The following is a 27,826-nucleotide window of genomic DNA, read 5'->3' on the forward strand; positions in this document are numbered from 1 at the left end:
CACTTTGTGTGCCGTGCATATATCTTTAATGGCCTGTGAAAAGTCAATATTATTTTTGAAAACTCAAGTTTCTTGAACTTTTAGTTCAGCCTGAAATGGAAACCAGCGAAGGAAATGAGAGCCAATCAATATTGAACCAAAGACTTTGTTTATTTTGGCACTTTATTTTAATTTTAATTGCAATTTGTTTATTAATCAAAATTTTACAATAATATCGAATTAATATTAGTTATTTTAGTTAGTTTATTCATTTAACGGTATCTATACAACAAACGTTAATATTAGTATTAAAAAAAAAAACAAAAATGATAAAATAGGTAATGTAAATTAGACGTAGGCATTATAGTATTATCAAATTACGATTGGAAGAGGCGTGGCAGGACAGTGGGAATGGCTTCCACGTTACATATAGATTTTGTTTTCTTATCTTTCGTTTTATTTTGATTTCCTTTAATCATTTAACATTAATTTTGCATTTCGTTTCTCGATTTAACCATCAACTTTGTAGCTTTCTATTGCCCATTTAATATTCAATTGGTTGATTGGCCTTTTACTTTTATTTGCTGCTTGTCAAATGAAACTAAAGCCCACGGCCGAGCATTTGTTAGCAAACAGTTAGGGATTAGGTGACCTGGCAGGGATCATAGTCGAACTTTCTCAGATTTAAAGTTTTTTATAGAAGTTGGAATAGAAATTTACAATATTTTCATTATAGAAGTTCTCATGATCTTCTAAAGTGTGGATTTAGTCTTGTTCTTAGAGAAAATCTTTTATTTTTAATAGTTTGAGTTAAGGGAAGTTTTTCTAATTTAAGTGCTTCTACACTGTCATACATAAGAAAACATTTTGAGCTTATTTAAATCACAATATCAAAAATACAAAGCACAGTGTTAAAAGCACAAATTCTTCTCGATTTTTGAAAATATAAACATTTGGGATTCATATCCGAGTATGTACCTCAGAAAGTTCGACTATGGTTTTAGAATATAGGACTACAGGGATCATAGGGTCTCGAAAGGATGGGCGAATCACTTGCGATGCCGCAGCTCAATGATGGTGGCCCCCGAACCACGTCTCAGGCTCTGCTGCTGATGGCTCTGGATGTGGTGCTGATGATGCTGCTGATGCTGATGCTGTTGATGATGGTGATGGCTCTGCTGATGGTCCACCTCGCTGCTGCGCCGAACAATGCTGGCCGTGTCCTTGTTGAGCTCCACGGATGGCGGTGAACGTGAGTCCAGTGAATACTTGGCTTGTAGTGGATACTTTCTGGATCCGTACTCCTCGTCACCATGGATAACCCGGTATAGATCCGGTGCCTGTTGATGCAAACCCCGCAGATACAATTGCTTCTTGTCCTGCTCCGGATAGTTGCCCTCGTCCTCATCGTTGCCAGCGATCTTGGTCAAATCCTTTTGGCTGCGACTAATGAGATTCACAATCGATGGACTCTTGAGGCCGCTTTTCAGCGAGTTGTCCTTGCCGGAGAAGAGATGCGGATTGGACTTATAGTTGGCGTTGGGTCCCTGTCCCAGACCATAGCCAAAACTCGGCTCCTGTCGGGGCTGATAGTTGTTCCGGGTGAGTTTCTCGATGTAGATGGGACTAGGATCGTTGCTGCCATTCATGCCGTGCACATTGAAGCTCTTGCTGCGATTCAGAACCTTGGCGTAGGTGCGAGCAGGTTTCGCCGGTCCTTGCTGCGTCTGCATCTGGCTAGGATTTGGGTTTGGACTTGGATTAGGATTTTGATTCTGGTTCTGGGGAATACCCCTTTGCTGTTGTTGCTGCCCTGAGGCTGGTATATAGTTGCCTCTGCCCGGTGGCGTTTGCTTCTCCATGGCGGTACCAAATCTCTGGGTCCGCTGCTCGTGCAATTTTCTCGGCAAAGTCTGGGCTGAACGGTAATCCTGCTGCTGCTGGTGCAGATTGGGAGTAGAGCCACTGAAACGCTGGCCATGCTTCTGGTAACGCCCCAATGTATGGGCAGCCGTCACTGGCGGCGGAGCCCTGGACTCATAGTAGTCATCCTCTCGCTCCAAGCGCTCTAATCGTTCCATTCGCTCATCCGGACGCTCCATGTTCCTGAAAGAAATTTAAAATTTTGTATTGCACTGAGCATTTAAAGGGGTTAGTTCTCCTTACCTCTGACGTGGTCGCCTTTCATACATATTCTCCTTCCCGTACAGAGTGCTGGAGTAGGGATCTTCGCCCAGATAGTATCGCTGCCTGGGACTTATGGCCTGTTCCAAGTGCTGCAGCTGGGGATCTGCAGACTCGGCCCGCTTGAAGTTCTGCCTCGATTGGGTCTCCTGCTTGAGAGGATCACGTTCCCGATCTCGATCGCGTTCTCTTTCCCTTTCGCGCTCCCTTTCCCTCTCCCTTTCCCTTTCCCTCCGCCGCTGATTATCGCTATTGGAATCCTCGGAATCATGGCTACCAATATGCCCATCGATTACATTGTACTGCTGATAGGTGGTCACAGGGGGACCAACTCCCCGGGGATCATGCCCTGGACTGGGCGATTGCTCACGCGATTTGCTGGCCGCCGATTTCATGCGGAATTTGCGCTCAGCACTGGCCGAACGGATTTTGCTGACCAGTTTACGCAGTGAATTGCCAATGACCTGACCCATGCGACTTGACTTGGAGGTACTGACGCCTCCGCTCATGGCCGAGAGATTCGATGTGGAGGCTGAAGTGGCTCCAGGTGGTCGAAGGTTACCAGCTCCACCAGTTGCCGGTGGATAACTGGATGTGGGAGCGAATCGAGTCCGTTGCTGTTGCTTACGGCTGAGGGTCATCGTGCTGGCAGGCATCTCCCTAAGGGGGATAAAAGTTGTTAGGTAACGGTTCTGACAGCTTTGGTTATTTTGAAATTAACAAATACTTAAGTTTATTAGCGAAATAATAATAGGATAAACAAAAAGAAACAAAAAATCTAACAATAATAAGCAAAGATGAAAGAGTGCAGACGCTGCACTCTCTGCTGACTTCATATGCTGAGAAAGCTCTTTTCTCGCTTTCTGTTCTTTACAATTCTCAAGTGTGAATTCCGCGAGTTGTGCTTATAAATAGGGCTCGGCCATGCAAAGCCGCCGGCGGTCGAGCGACTCACAGTTACCAAGGGTTGGCCACCTTTCCTGACTAATTGTGGCACCAAAATGATGATGTAAGAGGTAAAAAGATTATATGATATATGATATTCTCTACATTACACGTGAAACGATAAACTACAATGAAAATATGAATATGAAACGAACTACAAAAGACCACAAGAAAAAAGAATACCAGAAAGGTTTTATAAATAATGATTACAAATACAAATTGAACTGTGAGGCGTTGGAATAAAATATCTTTCCAGTGATCGCTTTTTGTAAAATATTAAACTTATTTTTTAAAAATAGTTAACACTTTGATATAAAACGGAAACTAGAACTTAAAACTTAATAATTTTTTAAAGATTAAACACAGAAAAACAACCCACCTGGTCATCAGATAATCAACCTGCGGCGAAGATGACCGACTGCGACTTCTAGGCGGCGGTGAGTAGTCCGGAGGTGGCTCCAGTTGGCTAACCTGCGATGGCAGCGGAGCCTGCGACTTGACTGGATGATGGGCGGTATGCGATGTGTGGGTTGAATGGCTGTGGCTGTGCTCGCCTAGCTTCTTTTCGATGGCACGTCGTCGCTGCGGGACAGTGGGTCGCGAATTAAGGCCCAGCTGGCTGCCACTGCCGCTATTCCCGCCGAACTCCATTGGAGGAACTGCAGCTGGCGGTGGAGCAACTGGTTCATAGCTTTTACCACGGCCATTTACCATAACGGGGGCCACACCATTCACCGCATGACCATTGAGGTTGCTGGCAGTGTTGCTGCTGCCACGATGACCGTAGGCCACTCTTTTGTGCGACGGCTCCTCGGCGCGGGGTGATATCATAGATGGACCTGGTCCTGGTCCCGGTATGGCCTCGAGATCATCTAAAGCATCGCGAGAGCCACGCATCGAACGGGCCAGAAACTGCGAGGACAAGCTCTGGCGCTTCTGCTGCAGTATATCCTCACGACTGACATAGCTATCCTTGGGCTGGCCCGTTGTCTCTGGGCCAAGAGCGGATCCCTGACTGGAGCCGGGACCGCTGACCTTCTTCTTGAGGCCATTCCGACGGATGGTCTCCTGTAGATCGTCGCGAAAGGCTTGCGAGGAGAAGTGATTGACCGGTGGACCGGGATCTTTGCGTTCCGACCAGTTTGAGATGCCCTGGAAGTATTTGGAACGACCTCCTGCCGAATTGGTTGGCGGCTTCCGTTCCAACGTGGCCGATGTGTTCATCGCCAAGGGATGACGATCCCTTTCCCGTTCGCGTTCCCGCTCCCGTTCTCGTTCCCTCTCCCTTTCACGCTCCCTTTCCCTTTCTGCACTCCTGGGCAGAGTTTGTGGATGATGGGCATGCGAGATGTGCTGCGGATGTGGATGTTGCTGGGTGGCCAGGTGAGATTGGGCATGAATGTGCGCCTGCGGCTGGCTCTGCGACTTGATCGTCACATTAAAGTAACTTTTCTTGGTGGGCTCCACCTCCGCATCGGCCTCGTCGTCGCGGGAATCATTGGATGCCGTGGACTCGCTGCCGAAGTGCGACTCCAGCCACTTCATCGTCTCGCCCTTGCGTGTCTCCTCTTCGCGATCGAAGTCCAGGGGTCGCTTGGTGAGTGCATCCTTGCGATCCGCCAGCAGGGCCACTTCTGAGTCAATTAAAGAAAAGTTAAAAAATAATAATTGTTGATAATATTTCGATGGTTTTTTAAACAAAACATTGTTGAGATTCATCAAAAACCCAAAGCTTACAGCTTTTCGAGTGTTAAGTTCTCTAATTTTTCGATTGTTATCAGAAATTTATTGGATTTTTTCAAGTTATGCAATATTTTATTGAAATTAAAACGAGTTTAACGCTGATTCAACCAATCTGATGTCATCGATTAAAACACCTTTAAACACGTCAAATTTTATGTGATATAATTATTTAAAGAAAAAAAACAAAAACACAGGTTTATCAATATCTGTTAACTGATAAAAATGGCTAAAGTATCTTAAAGTTTCAGAGAAATCTACGGCATTTTAATTGAAGATAAACTCACCCTTCTGTTGCTGCTGCTGGGAGCGGCGAAGCTTACGCATCCGGTCGGAGAGGCTATCCCAGTCGCCCGGACGCTCCAGTTCGGCAGGACCGTCCTTGTCCATCTGCGTGGTCTCGGCAGCGTAGCGCATCTCGGTGGAATGAAGCCGGCCGTTGGCTAGCACGTCCACATGCTGTTCGTCCCGTTGGCGGAAGAATCGCTGGTTGGCCGCCGTTGTGGTCACCTGCTCGCCCACCTGAAGCTGCAGGCCACCACGGTCATCGGTAGCTCCGGCAGTTGGCGGATCGGGCAGTTCGTCGTCGATGATCAGTTCGTGTTCGGTGGTCCGTTTGCTCTCGGTGACCAGGGTACCGTCCTCTTGGGCCAAACAACGCTTCTGTGTATCCTCCGAGTCGATGGTTTTGCGGGACTTGCTACGATTGGCCACCACCTGTGGTCCCAATGGCACCAACTGCCGCTGGCTTTCTGGGGAACAGAGCACAGCCTCTAGGTCTTCGACTCCGTCGCGAACTGCTTTCACGTAGGTCTGCAAAAAGTTGCCGAACATCAAGTTTGATTTTGGGTAAGTCCAGAATTCAATTATATAACCATTACATAGTATTAGTTTCGACCATATTATCCCTGATTCATTTAGCGGATTCCCAATTGGTAAGCCATTGCATTCCCCACTCTTCATAAAGGGTTGCATCATTTTGGTAGCGATGCAGTCACTGCACATGCTGGCTTCCAGCCCCCCTAGTCCCCCCCCACACAAAACCTATGCAGCACCCATTCCTTAACCCCTTCCTCAGTTTAGTATTCAGAGCAAGACAGCGAGAAACCACAAAACAAATCCACAATCCACTTACTTTTTCGAGCTGCCAACGCGGATGGGGCAACGTCATTGAGGTAACGGTAAAAGTCAAGAATGCGATTCCAGAATGAGGGGAAAAGTGAGGTGGGGTATGCGGGGATACACAGAGAGAAATAGGTATGTATTAGGGAAGTAGCAAGAACTGAAGTTTTTATATAACAGATGTTATGAAAAATCATGCAGTTAGATATGCTAATATATAAAAATACTGATCACTGATCTCACCTAATAGAAGTTTATCCTTCTAGCTATGCCTTTTTTTGCCCTGTGTAACATGGGCTTGCAGAAGGGATCGCTGTGGCATGGACAGCTCAAGGTCGAATCGCAATGGGTATCGCATCTTGGATTTCTTGGATGACGAGCAGATGGCACGCCTGGGTGACGCTGGTCAGCGGATAAAGAGCTGAAGACATATACCTCTTCGTCATTCGAAGCTTAATTCCCGCCCTCCACCATCTGCCATCATACCCTCCTCCTTTTTGTTTTTTGTTTTGTGTTATTTGTCGACGACCTTGCGTTAACGGTAACGCGCGTAGAAAGTGTTTTGTTGTTGCTCAGCCAGTCAGCTTTTAGCCATCTCTCTCGCTTTCAGTCTGAAACTTGATGGCCAGTCAGCCTCCAAGCCATATTTGTTTACCCATCCCAACCCAAGAAAAAAGAAAACAACTAATCTCATATTTGTTTTTATCTTTTAAAAACTAAAACCCATTGGACACGAAATCTCCAGGCAGATATGCAAATAAGTTTTTGGGGTTATTCAAGTGTTGGATTGGTCAAAAGCGACTTCTTCGATCGGTGATTAATAACAATCGATGACGTTGCTGGTGACGCAGAGTTTTGGCCTTTTCAAGGCGGGGACAAAACACTTCTTCACCGCTTTTGCCTTTACCTTTAACTTGATAAGCCCCTTCACCTTTATCCCCCCAAATATCCCCCCTCTTTCTTTCATTTTTATTTCGATTTTGGCATTGTCAAGTTATTTGTCATTGACCAAAAATACCGTAATCACCTTGGGGAGCATTATATTTTTTTTTGTTTTGGAACACCAAGCATGTTGACTCGACAAGTGATCTTGTCTTTAATTTGATTTTCTATAATTACCTTGCCATTGTAATTATTTTTTGATTTTATCTAGCAAGTCATATATTACTTTTAGAGAAAGTAAGTACACTTTGTCAAACTTAGTTCCCAGCTAGCCTTTAGGAAAGTAATTAATACTTAATCCTGAATAAGTACAGCTTTTCTAGTGCACTAAAATCCTGTGGCTAAACCCATATGCGTTGACAACTTTTCCCCCTGTGTTGTGATTTATCTTGATTCGCTTTATTGCCTTCACCTGGCCGAATCCCAAAAACTGATTTTGAATTCCAACGAAACGCGACTGGGAAAACAAACCAAACAAAAAAAAAAAGAGGGTTTCCCAGTTGCAGGAGGGCCTGGCCTGGTGGTTAAGTATTATTTGTACTCCAACTGTTACTCTTAAGCCTCATACTTCGTATGCAGACTCATGTCGTTGTGGCCAGCATATTCAAATGGACATTTTGCTGGCCATGTTAACTGGCCCGGCCTGGCCTGGCATGCCAAGTGGCCAGCAGAAAATAAATGAAAAACAAAGCAAAATCGCAATGGGAAAAAAAGAGAAATGAGCAAATTTTTAAAAAGGCAGCCAAAAGGGGGCGGAATGGCAGTGGATCGGTCTTGGTATCAGTACACAGAGATAAATTGGTATTCATTACATTGTCTCAAAAAGAAAAGAGTCTTAAGTTATGAGATGTCTTACAAGGAAGGGTTCTTAGGGTTCTACATTTCGCCATAAATATATATATTTTTCTAACAATAATGGATCTTTGTTGCCTTTTTCCCTGTGTAAACTGTGGAGTGAATCGCTTGGACCCAGCGACCAAGACCAAGCAAGACCAGTTTGCCTTGGGAGTTGCTCAACCTCTCCGAACTGAGGCAAAACCTAACCGAACGGAGCTGAGCGAAGCGGAGCGGAATGGAGCAGAGCTCTCGATCGATTATTATTATTGTAATTCAGTTAGTGTGCGGCCAACGCCAACGCGCCTGGATATGATAATGATGTCTACACGGCAAACAAAAATGCCAGGCAATTCCCTCTTCATAGCAGATTCAAAAGATAGCAAATCAAAGGTCATTTGTGTGGGTCGCTTTCAGTTTTATCTCTAGTAACAGTATCAAAAATGAAATACTTATTGGATAAAATTTCATTTCTGATAGATGAAAACTATCAAATGGTATAAAAATCTTTGACATGAACATAAGATATGGTAGATCCTTTAAGAATATCTCACTTTTAAGCTAATACAACATGATATTGATCATAATATTGATCTGATCTCATCAGTTAGCATTGGTAAAATGTTTAATCTGTTCAATGCACTGACTTTCTCAGTAATCCTCATTATTTTCCCCAGTGTAAACGGCGAATTGATGCTTGGGTTTTTTGGGTTTTTGGAGAGCTGAAAGGCTGGAGTTAAAGTCAAATTCGAAGCTGGAGCTGTGCAGTGGCCAAAGCAAAGTAAGGAAAGATACTTGGTCTAGGTTTGGGGTCTGTGGGCCTCGGACTCGGTTTATCGTTTCCGTTGCGTGAATTGTTAAGTCTAAGCCCCCTTTTAGACCAACTTATATACCCCCTTGAACCTCTGGCCGGCTAGTGCTTAGGCTGCGGCTGCTGTTGCTGTTGCTGCTGCTGATTGGCATTTGCTGATTAGAGTTGTTTGGGCTGGATTGGATTGGTTTAGCATGTGGGGGCACCTAGACTGACTCGAAACGAGTTTTCGGCCAGCAAAGTACCCACTCACACAGAGCGCTACGTGGTCACATAGATACACCTGGAGATGGAGACTGGGGCTGAGACAAAGAAGTACACGTACCGAGAGATACAAAATTTAAATTCAAATTCCAAACACTTTTTGTGGTCGCTTTCCACAAAACTTCTTTGAATGTGGCATGGACGAATTTAATGTGCTATGGTACTTGTGTATATCTCGCACCGATTCCGCAGTTTGGTGTTTGGCTGGTTAGTTGGTTTGCTGGCTGGCTGGTTGGTTGGTTGGTTGGTTCGTTCATTCGTTGGATGGAGTTTGTGTACATATATCTGTATCTTAGGTTCATGGACCTGCCGCAGACACGCCTAGAATCCAAGAAAGCCAAGCAGGAGCAGCAGCAACAGCAGCAGTAGCCGCTCCGCGCACTTTGGCTATTGATTAAACCTGGCTCAGAACAGGTCTGCCCCGGGCCCAAAGCCAGCTGCTCTGGGTTTTTTATTTTGTCAGAGGTTTCCGAGGTTTCGCCTTCGGGAGAGTGTGCACTCCCATCGCCCTCTCTCTTTCTGCCAGCCACCGCCTGTCTCTCTCGCTCATCCCAGTGTGTGTATGCCTTGCAGTGTTGACCATAATTCATACCATTAAAGGGCTGATTTAGTTAGTTTAATTAAACAATAGGACTAACTAAATGAGTTCTATCTCAGAATCTTCAATAACCTTTAATAGGTTACGTTTTTAGATAGCAAAGCTAGAACCAGTTGAGAATTACAGTGCCACAGTGGTCTTGGAAAACTTGTATCTTAAGGATCTATGATAAACTAACTATATTTAATAGTTTGGAAGATTCTATAAATGAATCCATAAATACCCATACAACATTATATAACGAAAAGATAATCGAAACAAATTTTGACCACTAAAGTATTATAAAAGCCCTGATTTTTGGTCGAAATTATAACTAAACAGTGTATAAAAAGAGATAATAATTTTAGTTTTTAAATTTTAGTTCTGGACATGGTAAGATGACCATCTCTGATGCCTTGTAAGTGTCCGTATAACGACCACAACAAGAGATCTTCAATGGCATTACCTTTTTGGCTTGGCTAATTGCCCACTACCGGTTTAAGTTGGTCTTTCGGGTCTCGAATTTGTGTTTTAGGGGAGGAAATTTCGGGATGCTTATTGCCTTAATTATACCATTAGGTATTGGAACATATCGCACCTTGATAATTATGCAAATTGGGGTTGTGTTGCTCCACCTCTTTCTCCTTCTCCTTCTCCTCCTCCTTGATCTGCTCTTCCGCCAACTGCTTCTTCACAAAATTATCGATGCTCTAATCTCAGTTGCACCATCTACTAACTTGGCCAAGAGGCCCACGCATTAACAGCTAAATTAAAACAAAAACCAAGTCACACACAGACACACAAACAAACACATAAAAACACTCACTAATATTAGGAGGGAGAGAGTGTAGTTTGTTTCTTGTTTTATTTGTAAACAAATAACCAACAACAATGCACAGCCGAAGAGAAAAAGAGTGACGATACCGATAACTGATTGCCGATTAATGTGCTTTTTCCACCGATTGTCTTTTAAGCGGGGACAAATAACAGATAACTATACAAAGAAGTAAAAAATAAACAAGAAAAATAACAGTACATCAAAGCGAAACGCGACGAGTGGATAAACGCGAAAAGTTGTACTCTCTTCGCTCGCTCAACGGCAACTGATCGTCCGACAGCTTCAAACGCCAAGTAATCGGCAGAGGCACAGTGCTGGCAGCGGCGCCAGCAGAGGCAGAGGCAGCACGACTGCGGCAGCGACGACAGCGGGATGCAGCTCCAAAAACAACACCAATAACTTTCGAATGAGCTTGAAAGCAGCAACAATAACAACAACAACAGCAGCAACAGCAACCACAGGTAAAAGAAAAAGAGAAAAATACAGTTAACACTCCCAAGTACTAACAGTCTGTTATTTAGATAAGTAAATTTCCTTATCTCGATAACGATAAATGTGATAATTCTGAATATCAAAGGACCTATGTTCCAGTAAGAGTTAGGGGTTTTTTTAAACTTCTTTATAACTTTTGGAATAAGTAATGTTGTTCGCCACATTGGTTATCTACTGTATGGCAATAAAAAAAAAGCCAACTATCCAGTGCTGCTACATTGTTGCTTTTCACGCCGAATTGATTTTCAGTTATTTACGCCAATTTTCGGTTTATGCCTGTCCACAGTCCTGTCTCCGATTACACAGAAAAACACTTTAAGAAATATTGATAAACTAATTGAAATATTTGCTAAGATATATCCTAATCTCAAAAGAGGTTTGGGAAATAGAAGTAACACTTTTTAATTTGGAAACCACAAAAGATTCGTCATATTCCCCCATTCAGATAGCTTTTTAAAGATTACCTAATGTAAAGATATCTAAAATTTCTCTCACTGTAGAATAAACATGATCAGGTTGATTTTGCTACCATTTCTTGGCCTGAACCGCTCCTGTTTTCGTTTAACCCAACCGGTCTTGGGTGATCTTCTTCTTGTGGTGAGCGGAGAGTGGAGCAGACAATGAGCCACCGAACCACTCGTGATGGAGATGAAAATATATAGTAATGTTGAAGCTTAGGCCGATGATGTATAATGCTGCACAGTGGGGGGTCGGAGGTCGGGAGTGGGAGTCCGAGAGGGAGCGAGTTCCACGACCAACGAGAGGTTAAACTCATCAGGCCTCTTCTAATAAGACAATTGGAGCTTTCCCCCGCCAAAAAACATCGATCATTTGCGAACGTTTTGCAGTCATTTTCCAACAGATCCCCCAGGAAAATTTAATTTTCTTGATGAATCTTTTACGCCTTAGTCGTGTTTGTAAATTTAAAGGAAAGCTAAAGACTTTAACTAAAAAGGTGATTCGAAAGGGTTAATGAACCAATAATCATGATCCTATCATGATCCATGATCATAAACCAATGGTAGTTAATTAATTAGGGACTCACCTGATCTGTGAAATCGCCGTGGTGCTTGACATCCTCCGTTTCGTGATAGTCCTTGATCTCTTCATGCGAGATGACCCTTTTGTCGTCCGTCTGTCGCACTAGTCCATCCACCGGACGTGGTACCATTCGCTTGACCAACTTTCCCGCTCCATCTGCCGGTCCAAAGACCTCTTGTATTTGGGCCAACTGCGTCTCATTTGCGGCGCCAGCTTGGAGGGCGGCCACATCGATCAGCTGGGCATTGCCATCAAGGTCATCCGGCAGATCAAGGTCGCGTTTCTAAAAGTTGTGTATGATATAAACTATTCTTTGGACTGCCCTGGGATTAAGCTTACCTCAGTGGTTTCCGTTTCCTGTTTGTCGGTGTCCTCGGTGGTATTGGTGGAGACAATGGGACCGGAGTCCTCGATCACCTTGCCATCCTGCAGCTTCACCTGCCGCTTCACCCTCGTTTCGATCTGTCTGGTAGTTGTGAGTTCTGTCTTGCGCTTCGTTATCCACTCCTCTGAAAGGGGTTTCAGATATTAACCATTTCTTCTTATAAATAACAGGTTACTATATTTATTTAACAATATTATTAGATTATATTATTTAATTCAAATATTATCAAACTTAACTACAGTCAAGCGAAAGAAACTAAAGCTTTTGGCATGTATTTTTGACTGGCTCCCAAAAGATGGCTACACCAAAGACCGAAGTCAGCGAAGGCAGCTTGTTCATGGGCCACTTCAAGCTTGGGTTTAGGCCAAAATCAAAGCTCTTCAGAGCCAAGCTTTTTGCGAAGCTAACTGATCCGCAGGACAGGACAAGACGTGTTGCCCAATGGCTCTCGTTCTGCGGCTGTTGCCTTAATTTTTACCCCTTTTTTTTTTTTGGCACCAATTGCAACAGAGCCAACTGCAACTGGCCAAGATGCCTCATTTGCATGTGGATAATGCCCATTTAGAGATCTACTCCGCCGCTTCTAACAAAAGAAGTCGGAAAGTTGGAGGGGTGTGAAGCGCTCCAGCGCATTCGAGCTGCTCGCCAAATTACGTAACCCAGACCAAGTTGGTCTCTCGTCTAACTGTACTCTATACTCTGTACCAAGTGCTGGCAGTCTTTTTTTTTAAGAGAAAAAAAAAGCTAAAGTTAACTTGGGAGAAAAAAAAACAAATTTAAAAAAAACGTACGACTTGGCACGTTTTTTAATATATAAATAGAAAAAACGTGCAGCCTGTCGGTGTTTTTTTTTTTTTTAAAGCTGTATTTAAGAAGGAAGGAAATGGAAACAGCGGATGGTTAATAAAAACCCACCAAGCTACGTTTGCTTCTCATGATTTTCAAATTCCTAATTCGTGTGTCTCTTATTGAGGTTTATAAACTTAAAAATACAAAATATGGTCAAACATAATGCTAAAGTTATCACAACTCTAGTCTCTAAAGTCTAGATTATTAAAGAAAACTATAATAAGTACCAACATATTCCATTTCAACCTTATATACTAACTAAGTAAACCTAAAAAATATGCAAAAGTATTTATATAGATCCTAGCCAAATTGGTAACACTAACGCTTTAGTTGGGCAACCTGTACTAAGCCTCACAGCCCAGAGAATTGGGAGTTAAGAGCCGAGGGCTCCGAGCACGGACATCCGACAACTGGCCGGCATGATTTCCCTGCTGTGTCTTCCTCCCCCAGCGCCTGGTCTCCGTCTCCGAGCATTTCCCCATCTGAAACTCGGCTGCATTGAGATCGCTGGACCATTAAAGGTCGGCTCTTATATAATCTATCTGCATTTGCAGCGACTGTGGCTGCAGCAGCAGCAGCGGCAGCAGAAACCGAAACGAGACGTCGCGTTGTCTGGCGTCTGTCTGAATCTGAATTTGAATCTGAATCTAAGTCCGCTTTGGTTTTGCTTCGAATTCGAGTCCGCAATTACAGTCCGTTGGGCAGTCGATCGAACTACAGTCTAGTTTGGCTACAGTGGCAGATAGGGAGCTTAACTCTTTACGGATTAAAAGGTAGCAAAATGAATGATATTATTCTAATTTTTATAGACGATATATTATTATTTTATTGTGTAGAATTGCAGGTGTAAATTGCCTTTTCTTCTAACTTTAAAATGCTGAATCTTTGGGGTCAATAACCCCACTCTTAGCCGTATGATAACTTGGCCAAAAGAGGAGATAGGAAAGACAAATATAATTTGAAAGAGACGTCATTTCTAAGTTCTTTTTAGCATTCCTCTTTTGAATATTTATTTTAAAATTTAAATATTTATTTAACACCTAATAAGATTCGTTACTCAAGAGCTACCACTGTGCCAAGGCCTTTGTCTATTGTGTTCGACTATATTTGCCTGACCAGACTGTTTATCTTTATCATTTGTGCATACTATATATACATATCCGCATTGTTGCAACTGCTGCTGGTTCAGTTTCCCCTCTCCCCCTCCACCACCTTGCTTTTCCCTTCCATCAGGGCAGTCAACCACTTCATAAATAGCAACAATAACTGCAACATCGGCAACAACAATCACAATTAAGCAAACAAACGGCACAAGACGAAGAGAGAAAAAATCGTAGGAAAATGTGGTCAGAAAAATCAGGAAAATTGAGGGAGGTGGATAGGGGAATAGACTTTTCAGCAGGTTGGGTATCGGGTGCAATTGCATTCTCGGTTTCGTTTGCCATTGTTTCGATCCAAAAAAAAGCAACAACCACCTCGTTTCAATCGATTGAGCTTGGGCTCTTGTGACGCTAATGTGAATTTATGTTACCCCGCCACGCCCACTTAACAAGCCTCGATTTCAGCCGATTTCAGTCGATTTCCTAGCATTTCCAGCAATCTGTCTGCAGGTCTTTCCACAGCACCCCGATATTGCATTACATCTCTGGCTCCGATCAGCACTTGGACTAATTGTGGTATCGATTATGGCCTGTCAACCGTGGTCCCCCCCTTCGATCGCTCGATCGCGATTTTGATTTTATGGCCCGAAACACTTGTCATTTGGCAGGCTAAGAAAAAATGGTAAAAACTTGAAAATCTAATAGGAAAATATATGCCTGAAAAATGTGGTACTTTCCCCCCGCTTTTCTTAGTGTGTAGTTAAGGAGCAACTTCCTTTGGCAAAATGCAAAAAGTAAAAAAAAGAAACCAAGGCATGTGGCATGGTGGGTGAAGTTGGTGTCGCGAGGTGATGCAGCAATTATTGTAATTTTTCCACCGCTTTTCCTAACATTTTTGCATATGGCTTGTCAAGTTGCCTCGCGAGTTGATTTTTAATGATTCGCTAACGTGGGAAATCTTATGCTGCCTCTCCTGCTGCAGTAACACATTTTCCTTGGATCATTTTTCCAGCAATTCAGCTGGCAGTCTTCCATGCATTTGCATTTTCTTGTTAGCCGCTTGTTATTTCTAATTTTTACACGTTTTTTTTTTTTTTTTTTTACGGTTGTTGTGCATACATTTTTCAGATTGCCGCAAGTAATCGACTTATTGTTGCAGTTGCAACTTTGCTAGTTGCAACTAGTTGCTGCTGCTGGCTGTGGCGCCTTTGTGTTATGTTAATCACATAATTAAATCAAAACTTTCTATGATTTCCGCGGGTGGGATATATAATTGAAAAGGAAAAATAATAAAGAAGGCAGGTAGCGAAAGGAATTTGGGATTAGTAGCTAAGCTATGAATATGAATATGAAAATGGATCGGAATCGCATTCACAGCTTTCGCTTTCGTTTCTCATCTTTAACATTGGCCAACGGGTCGTATACTTAATGTTCGGGAGGTCATCCCTTTTCATATGATATGTAAGTTTTTCTTATTAATGTCAAGCTATATGCTAAATTCTACTATTGCACAACCAAATCAAGTGAGTAATTCAGTGACAATCCACTGGTATCTATCCATCAATATCTCGTGTGCTCGCCTAGCTCACTGTGATCTCACGCTGCTGGCAATTTGCTGGCTGATATTCGAAGGCTTGGACATGCCAATGATGATGATAATGATGATGATGATGTCACTTGATTGGCTCACCCACGATCTATGCAAGCAATCAGGTTGAGAACGTTCCGATTGATCACTGTCTTGACATGATCTGTCGAACCCACTTCATCACTAGAGATCGCAGTGATCAGATTGGTTTTACCTTGCCTCTTTGCTACTGTTTGGTAAGGTTAATAAACTATATAAGATTAAAACTAACTTTCAACTTACTTACTTAGTAACTAAGTGCTAGCCAAGGATCTTACCTTCTTTGGTAATAGCTTCTGTATCGCAATTGCTTGCCGTGGCCTCGTTGCTCTCCTCGTCATCTTTGGGCTCGAATTCGACCTGCGAAGTATCAATGTCGTAGAAGTTAACGCGGGTCACGTGACGCACGTAGTCAGTGGTGGTGGTTGTGGTGGTGGTGGCATTAGTAAAGCTCCCATTAGGCAGTGACGATTGGACGCGAAAGATGATCGGTGGCTGATGGTGGCTGCTATGTGGGGCAGGATAAACATTCGTTGGCCAATGGATGCCATGGGATCGCGGTGGCTTGGGCACGACATTAGCCGGTTGTTGCAGGGGCAGGGGCAACCATCTACCATGACCGAAAACTGTGGGCAGTGGTGCTGTGCTATGACTATGACTAGGTTGGTGGGGATTTCGATACTGTTGATCCTTCTGTTGCTGATTCTGCTGATTCTGTTTCTGTTGGTGCAAATGGAGATATCCAGCCGGAATGGCTGTGTCGCCCGTGGATGCCGATGAAGATTCATTGCTGCTCGGAGAATCTCCATTTTTGGCTGCCGGTTGCTGTTGTTGTTCTGGTAGCGGTGCGTGGTAATGGTGCTTGGGTAGTGGTGGTGGTGGTGGTGCGTAGGCAGGATCATGGGCGTGGTCGTGGGCGTGGTGGCTGCTGCTGCTGCTGCGGCTGCAAGTGCATGGCGACAGTAGGAGGATCACCACCATTCGATCATCTGGCGGTGGCGGTGGCAACGGTGGCTGTGCTCTAACTGCCGACTACATCTGCTTGCCCCGTTCTTGTCCCTGCCCTCCAGTTCCTCGCCAACTTTTCGTTCCAATCTCAGTCCCGATTCCGATTCCCGTCGCACTTCCAGCTCCAGTTTGTGGTATTCCTCGGCGGCCAGTCCAGAGCTCGCACCACATCGCAGAGCGCGATTCACGGCTCCAGGTTGCGAGGATTAGGCCTGGTTTCTAAGCCAAATCAAACCGAATCGAAAGACGATTAAACCACCAAGCAGAAAGTGAGAGATAAAGAGGGGCAAGGCAAGAGATCAACTCCAGTTTCAGTTCCCCCAAAAAGCTTGTAGCCCTATTTGTGCTCATTTTTTATCAGTATTTCGATCAGAACAAAGCCAAATGTTGTCCGAAAATGGAATGCCATACCTCGTTGTGATCGTTTTTAAATTTTTCTTTCTTTGCCATTTCTAGCAATATTTAATGATGGTACCCCTTATCAAAAATGCGAAAATCGTTTTCTCCCAATGTACGCCTCAACAAGAAAGTAAAATTACCATAACTCAGCCAATAATGCTCCAAAATCGGAATGTAATACCTCGAAAAGCTTGTCTTCCTGTCCTAAGTAAATCTGCATTCAAAGTTGGGAAAGTAAAATTTTGCCATTTTTTGAAAATTTTGATGATGGTACCCCTTATCAAAAATGCGAAATTTGGGCCGAAATTGAATTTCTCAAAATCGAAAAACGAGTTATAGGGGTGGTTAGTATTGCTCGTTAGCAGCATAAAACAGTCGTTCTTTTGGCTGTGCGTCTTGTTTTGACCGAGCTAGAGCTAAAAAACCGAAAATAATATTGCAAATTTCTGTTAAAAATCAGTTTTCCGATTTTTTAGCCCTTAAAACAGAGCTCGCGCCAAAAAATCAGAACAATAACGCAAAAAGTAAGTATAGGGGTGTTAAGTTTCAAGAGTTAGCTGCATAAAATAGTCATTGCTTTAGCCGTGCGGCTTGTTTTCACAAAGTTACAGCTAAGAAACGGCGACAATCGGGGCTCTCTGCTGCCAAAAGACGTATACTTGATTTGGGCACAAAAAAATCAGCTTTTTGGCCACAGCACAGCCAAAAATGGTCCAAACGAGGAATGTAATACCTCGTAGAGCTCGTAACTTGATTGCCATGATTCCCAGTTGATTTGCATTCAAATCTGGAAAACTTCATTTCTGGCCATTTTTTGAAAATTTTGATGATGGTACCCCTTATCAAAAACGCAAAATTTGGGCCAAAATTTAATTTCCCAAAATCGAAAAACGGGGGATAGGGGTGGTAAGTGGTGGTCGTTAGCAGCACAAAACAGTTTTTTTTTTGGCTGTGCGCCTTGTTTTGGCCGAGCTAGAGCTAAAAACCCGCAAATAAGTAATCATTTCTGATAAAAATCGGTTTCGTGATTTTTCAGCCATTAAATCAGAGCTCGCACCAAAATGTCAGAATAGAAATGATAAAAGTAAGTATAGGAGCTTTAAGTTTCGGTAGTCAGCTTCATAAAAAAGTCATTGTATTAAACAAGCTGTTTGTTCTGATAAAGTTACAGCTAAGAAACGGCGACAATCGGGGCTTTTTGCTGCCAAAAGACGTATACTTGATTTGGGCACAAAAAAATCAGCTTTTTGGCCACAGCACAGCCAAAAATGGTCCAAATGAGGAATGTAATACCTCGTAGGGCTCGTAACTTGATTGCCAAGATTCCCAATTGGTTTGCATTTAAATCTGGGAAACTTCATTTTTGGCCCATTTTTGAAAATTTTGATGATGGTACCCCTTATCAAAAATGCGAAATTTTATGAAAATATGAATTATCCAAAATTGACCAGACAGTCATATGGATCGAAAGGTGAGATCGTTAACTTCATAAAACAGTCGGTCCTAGATCATTGTGACTTATTTTTACAAAGTTATAGCACAAAAACGGCTGCAAAATGGTGAAAATTGTGTTAAAAATCAATTTTCCGTTTTTTAAGCCAAAATAAACAGAAATTTTCCATAAAATGTTGGAAATACGGAATGCAATACTTCGTAATTAGATTACCAATCGACTGGCATTCAAAAGTAGATATGTAAATTGTTGGCCAATTTTGTAAAAACGCCATAAAGCAACTGTACTAGCAAGTTTTTGATGTGTTAGAGCCTTCTCATCATGTTGGTATCTATTACTCATTAAAATCGTATTCAAATGGTGTACTCATACTCGTTCAGGTGATAGCCATGGCCGGTACTCCTCCCTTCTTTTCAATGGGCGTTAAATTCGCCAAGCGTTAAGCTCAGAACGGTTCTGCAAGCTCATTAAGCCGCAGCCAAGGGCCATAAATGGAATCTGGGCCCGGTAATTGAGCCACTCTATATCTGTTTTCATACCGAACACATCCCAGCCACTAGCCGCATAATTTTTCTCTTTTTGGCCAACATAAAAAAAAATAAACAGAATACAGGCCGAAACCCAAAAGGGCAACGTGCACAGTTCAAGGCGGTGAAATGGAAATTGGAAGTGGAAATTCGGACAAAACAAACTTTTCGGCTTAGTTTGAATTAACTGGGCTCAAGAAGAAAAAAAAGCGGCCAAAGGTCAGATCACCAGATCAGCGGCAGCCCCAACAACAACAACAATCAGACCCTGTGGCCTGTGAAAATGTTGCCCTCTGACTGCAGTTTCTGTATTAGGGAATATTTCGGATATACACGAGAAATATCTGACTGGATTTGGATGGGAAGCGCTAGGTAATCCACGATCTATGAGTGTATATGCAACTTTGACTTGATTTTGATTTCGATAAACTAACTTTCTTTCTATAAAATATTCACAAGACCAGTAGCTAGCCAGGCCCGCTTACTCAATTCCAAAATACTAACTGTTCTACTTGCTGTCTTTTGGCTTTGACCACCGCTGACCATCTCTCTGCCACTTTTCAGATGCTTCCTACGGATGTGGCCCAGACGCAAGACATCTCTCCCACAGTGGCCCAAAAGAAAACGAACAAAAAAAGATTGTTAGTGCGGGAAAACGATTCTTGAATCGATAATTAGGCGAACGGACAATAAATCTCGGCCGGGTTGTCGACTGGCGATTTGCTATTTTCGGTTTTTAGCGATCTACCGGCCGGTGACGTCAGGCTGCCACAACAACAATACGCGCACACACACACACACTCATTTAATTGTGACTGCAATTTGGCCATTTTTGTAATTGCTTCCGGTCAAATCGATTTGTTGTTTTGTAAAAGGGAATCGATGGAAGACACCGCAAAAAAACGTAAAATTATGGTAGAGAAGCTTCTGTGTTCGGTTCGTCTGAAAGCCGCTTAAGGCGATGCCCAAGCCGATGCCTCCTCTTTTGTCACAGGCTTTAGTTGGGCCAAAGTAAACGGAAGGGAAGGGGGAGGAGAAGTCACGCCCAACCATGAGTCACCCACCAGCCCCCACCAGCTATTGAAAAAATCTCGCTTGTTTTCGGCTAAGCTGGAGTTTGGAGCCGCACAGCTTTGGCAAACTTTGACAATTCCTAATGCAATCGCAATGCCTTTTACTTGACCCAAAAGCTACAGCAGCAGTGGGACACTGAAAGAAATCACTGCTTGATATGAATATAAGTCAAATTTTGCACAATCTAAATGAGTTTTTGGCCGAAGTACAACTTTTATTTTTGTTATAAATTTAAATAATTCCTCTTATTTCTGAGATTAACTAATCTAAAGTCGGTTATTTTTTCGTGTGCCACGACAGAAAACTTCATACATGAAGTCTTAGGAGTCGAGCGATCTGAGGCAGCAACAACAAAGTTGTAGCCGAGCCCACAAGTCACGCACTGGTCAACGACGAATAGGTATCCGAAAAGCAACTCCCAGCCAATCCCCCACGAGAAACCCCTTGCGCTCCGAGCACCTTTTTCTCATTCCCAGTGGCATGTTGTAGTTGCATTTAATTCACGCCTTTTGGCCATACAAAGACATTGAATTGTGGCCGCTGTCCAAAAAACGCAAGACAGGAGTGTTTTTTTTGTTGCCTTTTAGAAGAGCGGGCAGAAATCTTAAATAGTTCACCCACAACAACCACAACGGACAAACAAGTTGAACATGGCTAAAAACAACAATAAACAACGGGCCAACAAAACTCTTTTTCAAAAAGGCAGCCACACATAACTAGCAACTAACAGCCAACAGGCAACAGCAAAAGCAACAACAATAATAATAATAATAATAATAATAGCAGCAACTGAGGGAACAACAACAAAAACTGCATTAGTTGTGGGTGCTAGTGGAAAAGCCCCCACCACCCGCATCCCACACTTCACTCAGCCCCCTCTACACTGGGAAAAGGCAGCCCCAGAGAGGTTGGTATTAGGAAAACTCAAAATTAGCGAACTAATAAACTTATTTCCATCAACTCCAGGTATAATATTCTACTTTTAACTTAGAAAAATCTTTAATTTGTAACTGAAATTTGTATATTTCTTTAATTTTAGACTCTTTCTCACTGTGCACTGTCCAACACTTTGTGTGCAGGCTTTGATTTGTTGTTATATGTGAGTGTTTCTCAGGCCTTGTTGTTATATTGCCTGATCTCTCGGACTTTGGGGGCCTCTTAATGGTGGGAAAATATTTCCGCGGCGACTCTAACAAAAACAAAATAAATAAAAATGCAGCCCAGCGATGCAGGCAGCGGAGGTAGCGGCGGCGGGTGGTTTGTCCCCGACAAACTTGCCATATACGATTGCGCCATTTACACTAGAACTAATTTGCTGGGCCAACATTGCGTATACGCGATGGGCCATGTGGGTTGCAATGATGCAACAACGTGCAAAGATCAACAAAATGGCAAGCAAAATAGAAGTACAAACTAAATTGTTTGGCAAATATGCAGCCGAACAACAATAATAATAACAACAACAAATGTCACGACAACGAATGGAGCAGCAAAACGAAACGGGGGGGGAAACAGAGAGAAACGAACAACGAAGAGTGAGTGAAAAAAGGAAAAAAGCAAAAAAAAAAAACCGAGTTAATGATTAATTTTTTGCACGTATCTGGCAACGGGAATGGGTCGCATAAAAATATATATCTCCGATTCTTCCACAGCGCAAAAAATATATCTTTTGAATAACACGCGCTTAGAGGGAGAAATTCCAAGCTTAGTTTTTTTTTTTCCACCTTCTTAACAAAATCTATTTGCTGACCTAGATTTTGTATTAATTGTACTTGTTGTTTCGCCCCAAGCCGGTATTTACTGTTTGCTTAGGTTCTTACAGGTCACAATTTACTATGATTTGTAGTTCGGTTTATTTACTTTGATATTCAGAAATTGTGTTTTTAATGGGATTGAGATTTTAAGGAGGCTTTCTAACTTATGGATAGGTTTCGCTATGTTTCAGAGTTCTAAATTTTAAGTTTACAAACTATGAAGACTTTAGCTCTTGCAACTTGCTAGTGTATTATTTTATCTTTCAGAAATGCCTAAACCATTCTGCATGCTGATTTATAAACCATCTAATTAATCATAAAATTAAGTATACGCACCCCTCCTCATATATACAAAAATTCATCTAACTAAGTTTGGAAGTCTAAGGATCAAGCTTAGCTTTTTAGTATTGGAAACTTAAACTAACTATATTCGAATTATCAACACACACAACAAACATAACATATTCCCCAACTTCAAGTCCTTTAAGCCTCAGTTGTTCTTAAGTGTAAGTTTCTTGAACTTTTCCAGATCAAAATTGCACTCAACACTAACTTAGACATTCTCATAAATATCCAGCCAAATACTTTCGATATATGCTTTAATCACAGCTTAAGAACAAGTTCTCTTGCAGGCAATTTGTATTTTTGCTGAGTGTACTTGCCCCCGCTCACCTTCTCTCTCACCCTCGCACTGGCTCTTTATCTCTTGCACTGTCACACTTTGCACTTTGCCTTTGCCATTCAGGCAATTAGCGAACCACAGCAACAACAACAAAAACAACAACAAAAAAGTAAATAAATCAAGTGCAACGCGACAATCAACAAACAAAACAAAACACAATTAAATTTAGATCGATTCGAAGGTGGTTTTCAATTTAAGCGGTTGTGTTAAATGAAGCGCCAACGAAATGGAAACCGAAACGGAAAACGATCGAGCCAAAAAAAAAAAAAAACGAAATACGAAACAGTTGAAGAGCTCTGGAAAACTGAAAAGCTGGAAAAGCTGAAGACTGAAAACGAAAAACGGAAAATGGAAAATCCGAATGAGAGAGCGCGATCGCGAGCGGCGTGTTCGATGGCGCGTCTGCGACTGCTGGTCGTCGGTAACTGCACCGTTAGTTTGTTACACCTGAGCTGAAAAACTTTTTTACCTTTTTTTGTTTTTGTTGTTTTTTATTTGTATTTTTGTTGTCCTCTGTCGCTGCCGCGGCCAACGTCGACGCCGCAGCTAGCAACCATTCATTGTTTTTGCCCGCTCGGCGAGCTTTACTTTAACTTACCTGAGCCACCTTACGCGATTAACGTGGCCCGAATGTGAGTACATTTCCAGCCAACAGGGAGTACAATTGCGGTTAATATAATAGTGGTAAGTGGGATTATGAATATGTTCATAGGGAAAGTTTTGAAATCTCTTTTAAAGGTGACTAAAAATATGCCAAAATATTTTCATTTATAGATTTTAGATTTAGAGCAAATTAATATCTTCTACATATCTTTAACCTTTAAGAACCACTATTATTTTGACCACAACTGTAACTGTAATGTGATTGTTAGTTGCATGCTGCTGTGGGTTAAGGGGCAGTGGATGGGTTAAAGGGGCTCCATCTAGCACTCACCAGTTCGTTTTGTTCGTCTTTGGCGCCAGCTTTTGATTTGATGGTCTTGCTTAAAGCCATAGCCGCTGCAGATCTTTCAGATTCTTCTCATAAATATATATTCGAATATATATTTTGGTTGCTCTTCTTTAACAATTGTTTGACTTTCTTAGGCTCCTCGTTTATTTGCTGAAGAACATTTATATTTATTTTTTAACATAAATAAGTTTAATTTTTATAAATTTATTAAGTTTTTGTTCCTTAATTGTTGTTGTTGCATTTACCGCGTGAAGGTTAATTAAATTTTTTAGTTTATAGCTTTTAAGATTTAGACTCTCTGGTTTTTGCCTTTGACTTAGTTGAGTTTCAAACCCCAAAGGCGGCTTTAATGGCTGTTTAAAAGTAGGCTTTAAATTTAAACTTTAGACCATAGCGGCTGAATTCCGAAAGATGGAGCCAGTTGATAGTTTAGACATTATCCAAAGTAATTAATTATATTTAATACCACTAAGAGCTTCTTAAACTCTTTTTTGTTAAATTATTTAAGGCACAATTTTCACTTTTTTTTACTTCAAATTATAATATGAATATGATCAGATTCAAGGATCTTATCAAAAGATTAATGTGAGTGTCTCGAAACGAAGAACATTCATATACCATTTTGATTTTACTTGATATTAAAAATCAATCACATTTTGATTTGTCTCCGCAGCCTCTTTTTATGTTCCACTTATCCGATCGATCACCCCATTAAATTTAAAAATTATAACGATAAGTAGGTGTTAAGTGGTTTATTATTGAAGCTGTGCTTTTTATTTACTTGTGAACTTCTTAATAACATTTATAGTTGTGCGGAATGAGGCTAAAATTCGAATTTTTTGTATTTTATTAAGTTAAGATGCTCCCATATAACATTTAAGTTACTCAACGTATACTTATTACGTATGCTTATTACGTATACTTATTACGTATACTTATTACGTATACTTATCATATGGTTAATCTTAAAAAAAAATCCCCATTTTCTAGTCAACTACAAGGATCAATTATTTCTATTTTGTCATCTCCTTGACTTGATTTTAAGGTTCTCCACTTCTCCGATCTCTAGCATCGTCCGATCATTTGGTTAATGATAATTGCTGGTTTTTGAACAACTTTGAACTGTCGGAGCTGCCCACTCGCTGTTACGCCGCATAGTTTTAGTTTCGAACGCATTTGGTCAAAATGAGTTTTAGTTTTCGTTTTTGGCCAAAGCATTTGGAACGCCTTCGCCTGGCGACCCGCCCCCGCCTGTTAATGAAACGCTCAAGCGTTCTCGAAACAAACAGAAGAAAAAAAACAGCAGAAACAGACAGATTTAAAACACAATAATACTGTTGACACACAAACGGGGTTTGGAGTCAACAAATCTACAAGATCGGAGGATTTTACGATGCCCGCCGTCAAGGCGATCGGTCTATGTATGTGCACAGGGAAAAAATATTAATAATAGAAATAACACTTTCTAAGTCACAATTATAAGGTTATCAGATATTTGATCTTTTATTAATTCTCTAAATTAGTTTAAAAGTAATTTATTTTCCCTACGAAAGACCTAATCTTCTTCTAAGCCATGCTAAATGTATTCATACATATGTGATTCCGTTCTTCTGTAAAAATTCACACATTTTTCTTGGTGTAGATCTTGGAATCGATTTGCATACGTACATATTATGAACATATATCTATATAGCCATGCCTGTGTATTTGGACATATATCAAATATTGATAGCTGCTCAAAATGACGAAACGAGCGAGTTATTTGCGCGACTTAGCTTAACTCATTCCTGATGCTGTTTTCTTTCTTTCTTCGACCCACACATTATTATACATTATAAATATACACATATATATATATTCAAACGATATAGAACCGTGATCTGTCTGGGATGGAGTGTGTGTTTGTGTGTCGTACTTGTCAGTTTGTCATATACCTGTAACCACAGTGCAGCATTCCTAAGGCGATCCTCGCCTTGGGTTTTGAATGAGCAAACTCGATTCGATTTCATTGACTAAAATTGATAGTTTTGCTGAATGAGTATTAGTTAATGAACTAATCAACTTCGTGGAATCAAATTAATAATGAAACTCATAAAAATGGGGTTTGTCAATGAATCTAACAGCTAGTTATGATCGATCTGAGTAGGTAGATAACCTTTAGCTATCAAAATATATCCCTAGGTCTCACTGTAATCCCATTTTGTATGCTAAATACCAACAACAAAACAGGGCTAACACCGACATCGTCATCGATGTGCGTTAACTCGATTCCATGCCATTGGATTTCGATTTGATTCGTTCAGATTTGTGCAGCTAATGGCAAACAGCCCACGTCCATTGGCTATATATGCACCTTATAAACGGTATCACGTACTGGCACTTATACGGATGTGTTCTAGTTTGATCGAGAACCGTGATGAGGATGCCACACAAGGTCACTTGGCACTTGGAAAAAAATGTAGGTAGATAGGTCTTTAATATAGCTCTTTGTTTTTCGGATTTTAATCAGATCTTTTAGGGGTTCGGGTTCAGTTTTAGATATATTACTTTCTTGCACATCCGATCACTGAAGATCACACTGATCAGCATAGCAGATCATCACCATATATCATATATTTATCGATCACTTAACAGAAACAAAAACAAAACAAAAAAACAAACAAGTTGAGAGTTGTGGATAAATATGTGGTAAGAGTGTCGACGAGAGGGGACAGGGTATTGGCCAATTAGCCAACAAACACATGGGCAGCTGGGCAAACAGATGTTTTTAAAAAGGCCATTAGGGCGCCAGATTGACCGCTAAAAGCTAGTGAAAACACGCGCTTTTCAATTTTTCGAGCGGGAAAAGGCTATCCTTGAAAGGCAATCACAGTCAAAAGGGTTTAAAACTTGGTTAAGAAATATCTTTATAGGTAAAACCTTATATTAACTGATTTGTATATATTTCAGATATATATATAGATGTATGATTATTAGGGATATATATTTTGTGCTTAGAAACGCGGCAAAAACCACAACAACAATATAATAAACACAATGCATCCGTATCGATAGGAGCACACTCACTCACACACACACACACGCGAACATTTGGAGCCGAAGAGAGGATCGATCGCGTTGTTTTTGTTGTTATTCTTTATTATTTTTTTGTAAATTTTTTATTTTGTTGTAGTTTTTGTTGTTTTGGAGCAGCAGCCCCAGCCAAATGGTTTGTTGCCAGATTCACAACTGATCTACCTGCTGCCATTGGCTTTGCTTTTGCCGTTTGTTATTCGCTTTTCAGTTTGTTGTTGTTGTTGCTGTTGCTGCTGTAGCTGTAGCTGCTGGCTTTTGGCTTTAGCTTTAGCTTTAGCTGAAATTGGCGATCGCCGCTCCCTCTTGGCCCCTCCCCATACCCCGTACTCTGTCCCCTTGCTCCAACATCGATCGGCATTTTCCATTTTGCGGTCGGTCCATCTGCTGGCCATTCATTCAAGTCCAACTCGAGAGCGCGAGAGAGCCAAAAGCCAGTCCGAACAATCGAAATCGAACTCAGTCCGATTCGGAATCGGATTCCGAAGAGAGAGCTGGCTAATACCCTAACTTTAGCAGAGTGTATTCATATCAAAATCCTATGGTAAACTGGTCGATTAGAAAAAAACATTGCCTACTTACTGGCAGCAATTAAGGACCTTTAGGGCCATCACATTAACCTAAGAAAAATTAAGAAAAAACGGAAGGAAAGAACGATTTTTGAAATACTTTAACACTTTAGAAGATCAAATCTTATAACTAAAGAGTATTCAAGCCTCGCTATATACGTGAAATTCTGATTCTGACTTTGCGACAATATTTGGTTCGAGCGACAAGTTCCCTGAAGGTTAGACCCGATCCGATCCGACCCGATTGGAATGTTGGCCTGGCTCAAAAGCGTTGGCGGTTAGACAAAGCCAACTAGAGAGTGGAAGCGAGAGGGGAAGAACCGCGAGCACACCTACTCAGACCCACAGTCACCGCTCTCGAGAATGAGAATGTTAGTTTGTCTCGTTTGCTTGTTTGTATGCCGAGTGTCTCATGACATTTCGCAGAATCGCGGGAATCGAGTAACTCCCCAAAACACCGATAAACTCTTCCGGTGGGCGGTGGGCCATGCGGGTAAAAGGGGAGCTGTGGGCGTGGGCGGAAAGGGAAGGCGAGCGAAGCGGAACTAGGAAATGCCATTTGTTATTGGCACGCGTTACGTGATCTGGAAAACCAAGTGCTAACTA

At 41.9% G+C, this 27,826-nt stretch overlaps 1 protein-coding gene across 7 annotated transcripts; it reads right to left on the minus strand.

The window, feature by feature from the left end:
- Window positions 1-158: 158 nt before the first annotated feature.
- On the minus strand, window positions 159-26,792 carry LOC108105367 (zinc finger CCCH domain-containing protein 18). 7 transcript variants are annotated; one of them, XM_017211896.2, is made up of 9 exons: window positions 26,650-26,792; window positions 23,562-23,729; window positions 16,009-16,090; window positions 12,109-12,278; window positions 11,774-12,052; window positions 5,136-5,661; window positions 3,488-4,742; window positions 2,146-2,823; window positions 159-2,085 (listed from the first exon to the last, which is right to left on the minus strand). In XM_017211896.2, the coding sequence occupies exons 2-9, from the start codon at window positions 23,619-23,621 to the stop codon at window positions 1,029-1,031; spliced, it is 4,107 nt and encodes a 1,368-aa protein (XP_017067385.1). In that variant the 5' UTR covers window positions 23,622-23,729; window positions 26,650-26,792; the 3' UTR covers window positions 159-1,028. The 7 variants fall into 7 exon arrangements, with proteins under 7 accessions (XP_017067385.1, XP_017067386.1, XP_017067384.1 ...); XM_017211897.2 differs by having other exon boundaries at window positions 26,646-26,792; XM_017211895.2 differs by lacking the exons at window positions 23,562-23,729; window positions 26,650-26,792 and adding an exon at window positions 22,618-22,880 and having other exon boundaries at window positions 3,488-4,739; window positions 16,009-16,957.
- Window positions 26,793-27,826: the final 1,034 nt, after the last annotated feature.

This window comes from Drosophila eugracilis, unplaced genomic scaffold (assembly GCF_018153835.1).
Source record: "Drosophila eugracilis isolate 14026-0451.02 unplaced genomic scaffold, ASM1815383v1 contig_498, whole genome shotgun sequence".
NCBI lineage: Eukaryota > Metazoa > Arthropoda > Insecta > Diptera > Drosophilidae > Drosophila > Drosophila eugracilis.

Coding starts and splice junctions, on each gene's coding strand:
- LOC108105367 (XM_017211893.2), bottom strand. CDS start 16,711: ATGGTGGTGATCCTCCTACTGTCGCCATGCACTTGCAGCCGCAGCAGC. Junction 12,279..16,008: donor AGAAGCTATTACCAAAGAAG/GTAAGATCCTTG, acceptor AACCCCTTTCAG/AGGAGTGGATAACGAAGCGC. Junction 2,824..3,487: donor GTTGATTATCTGATGACCAG/GTGGGTTGTTTT, acceptor TATCCCCCTTAG/GGAGATGCCTGCCAGCACGA.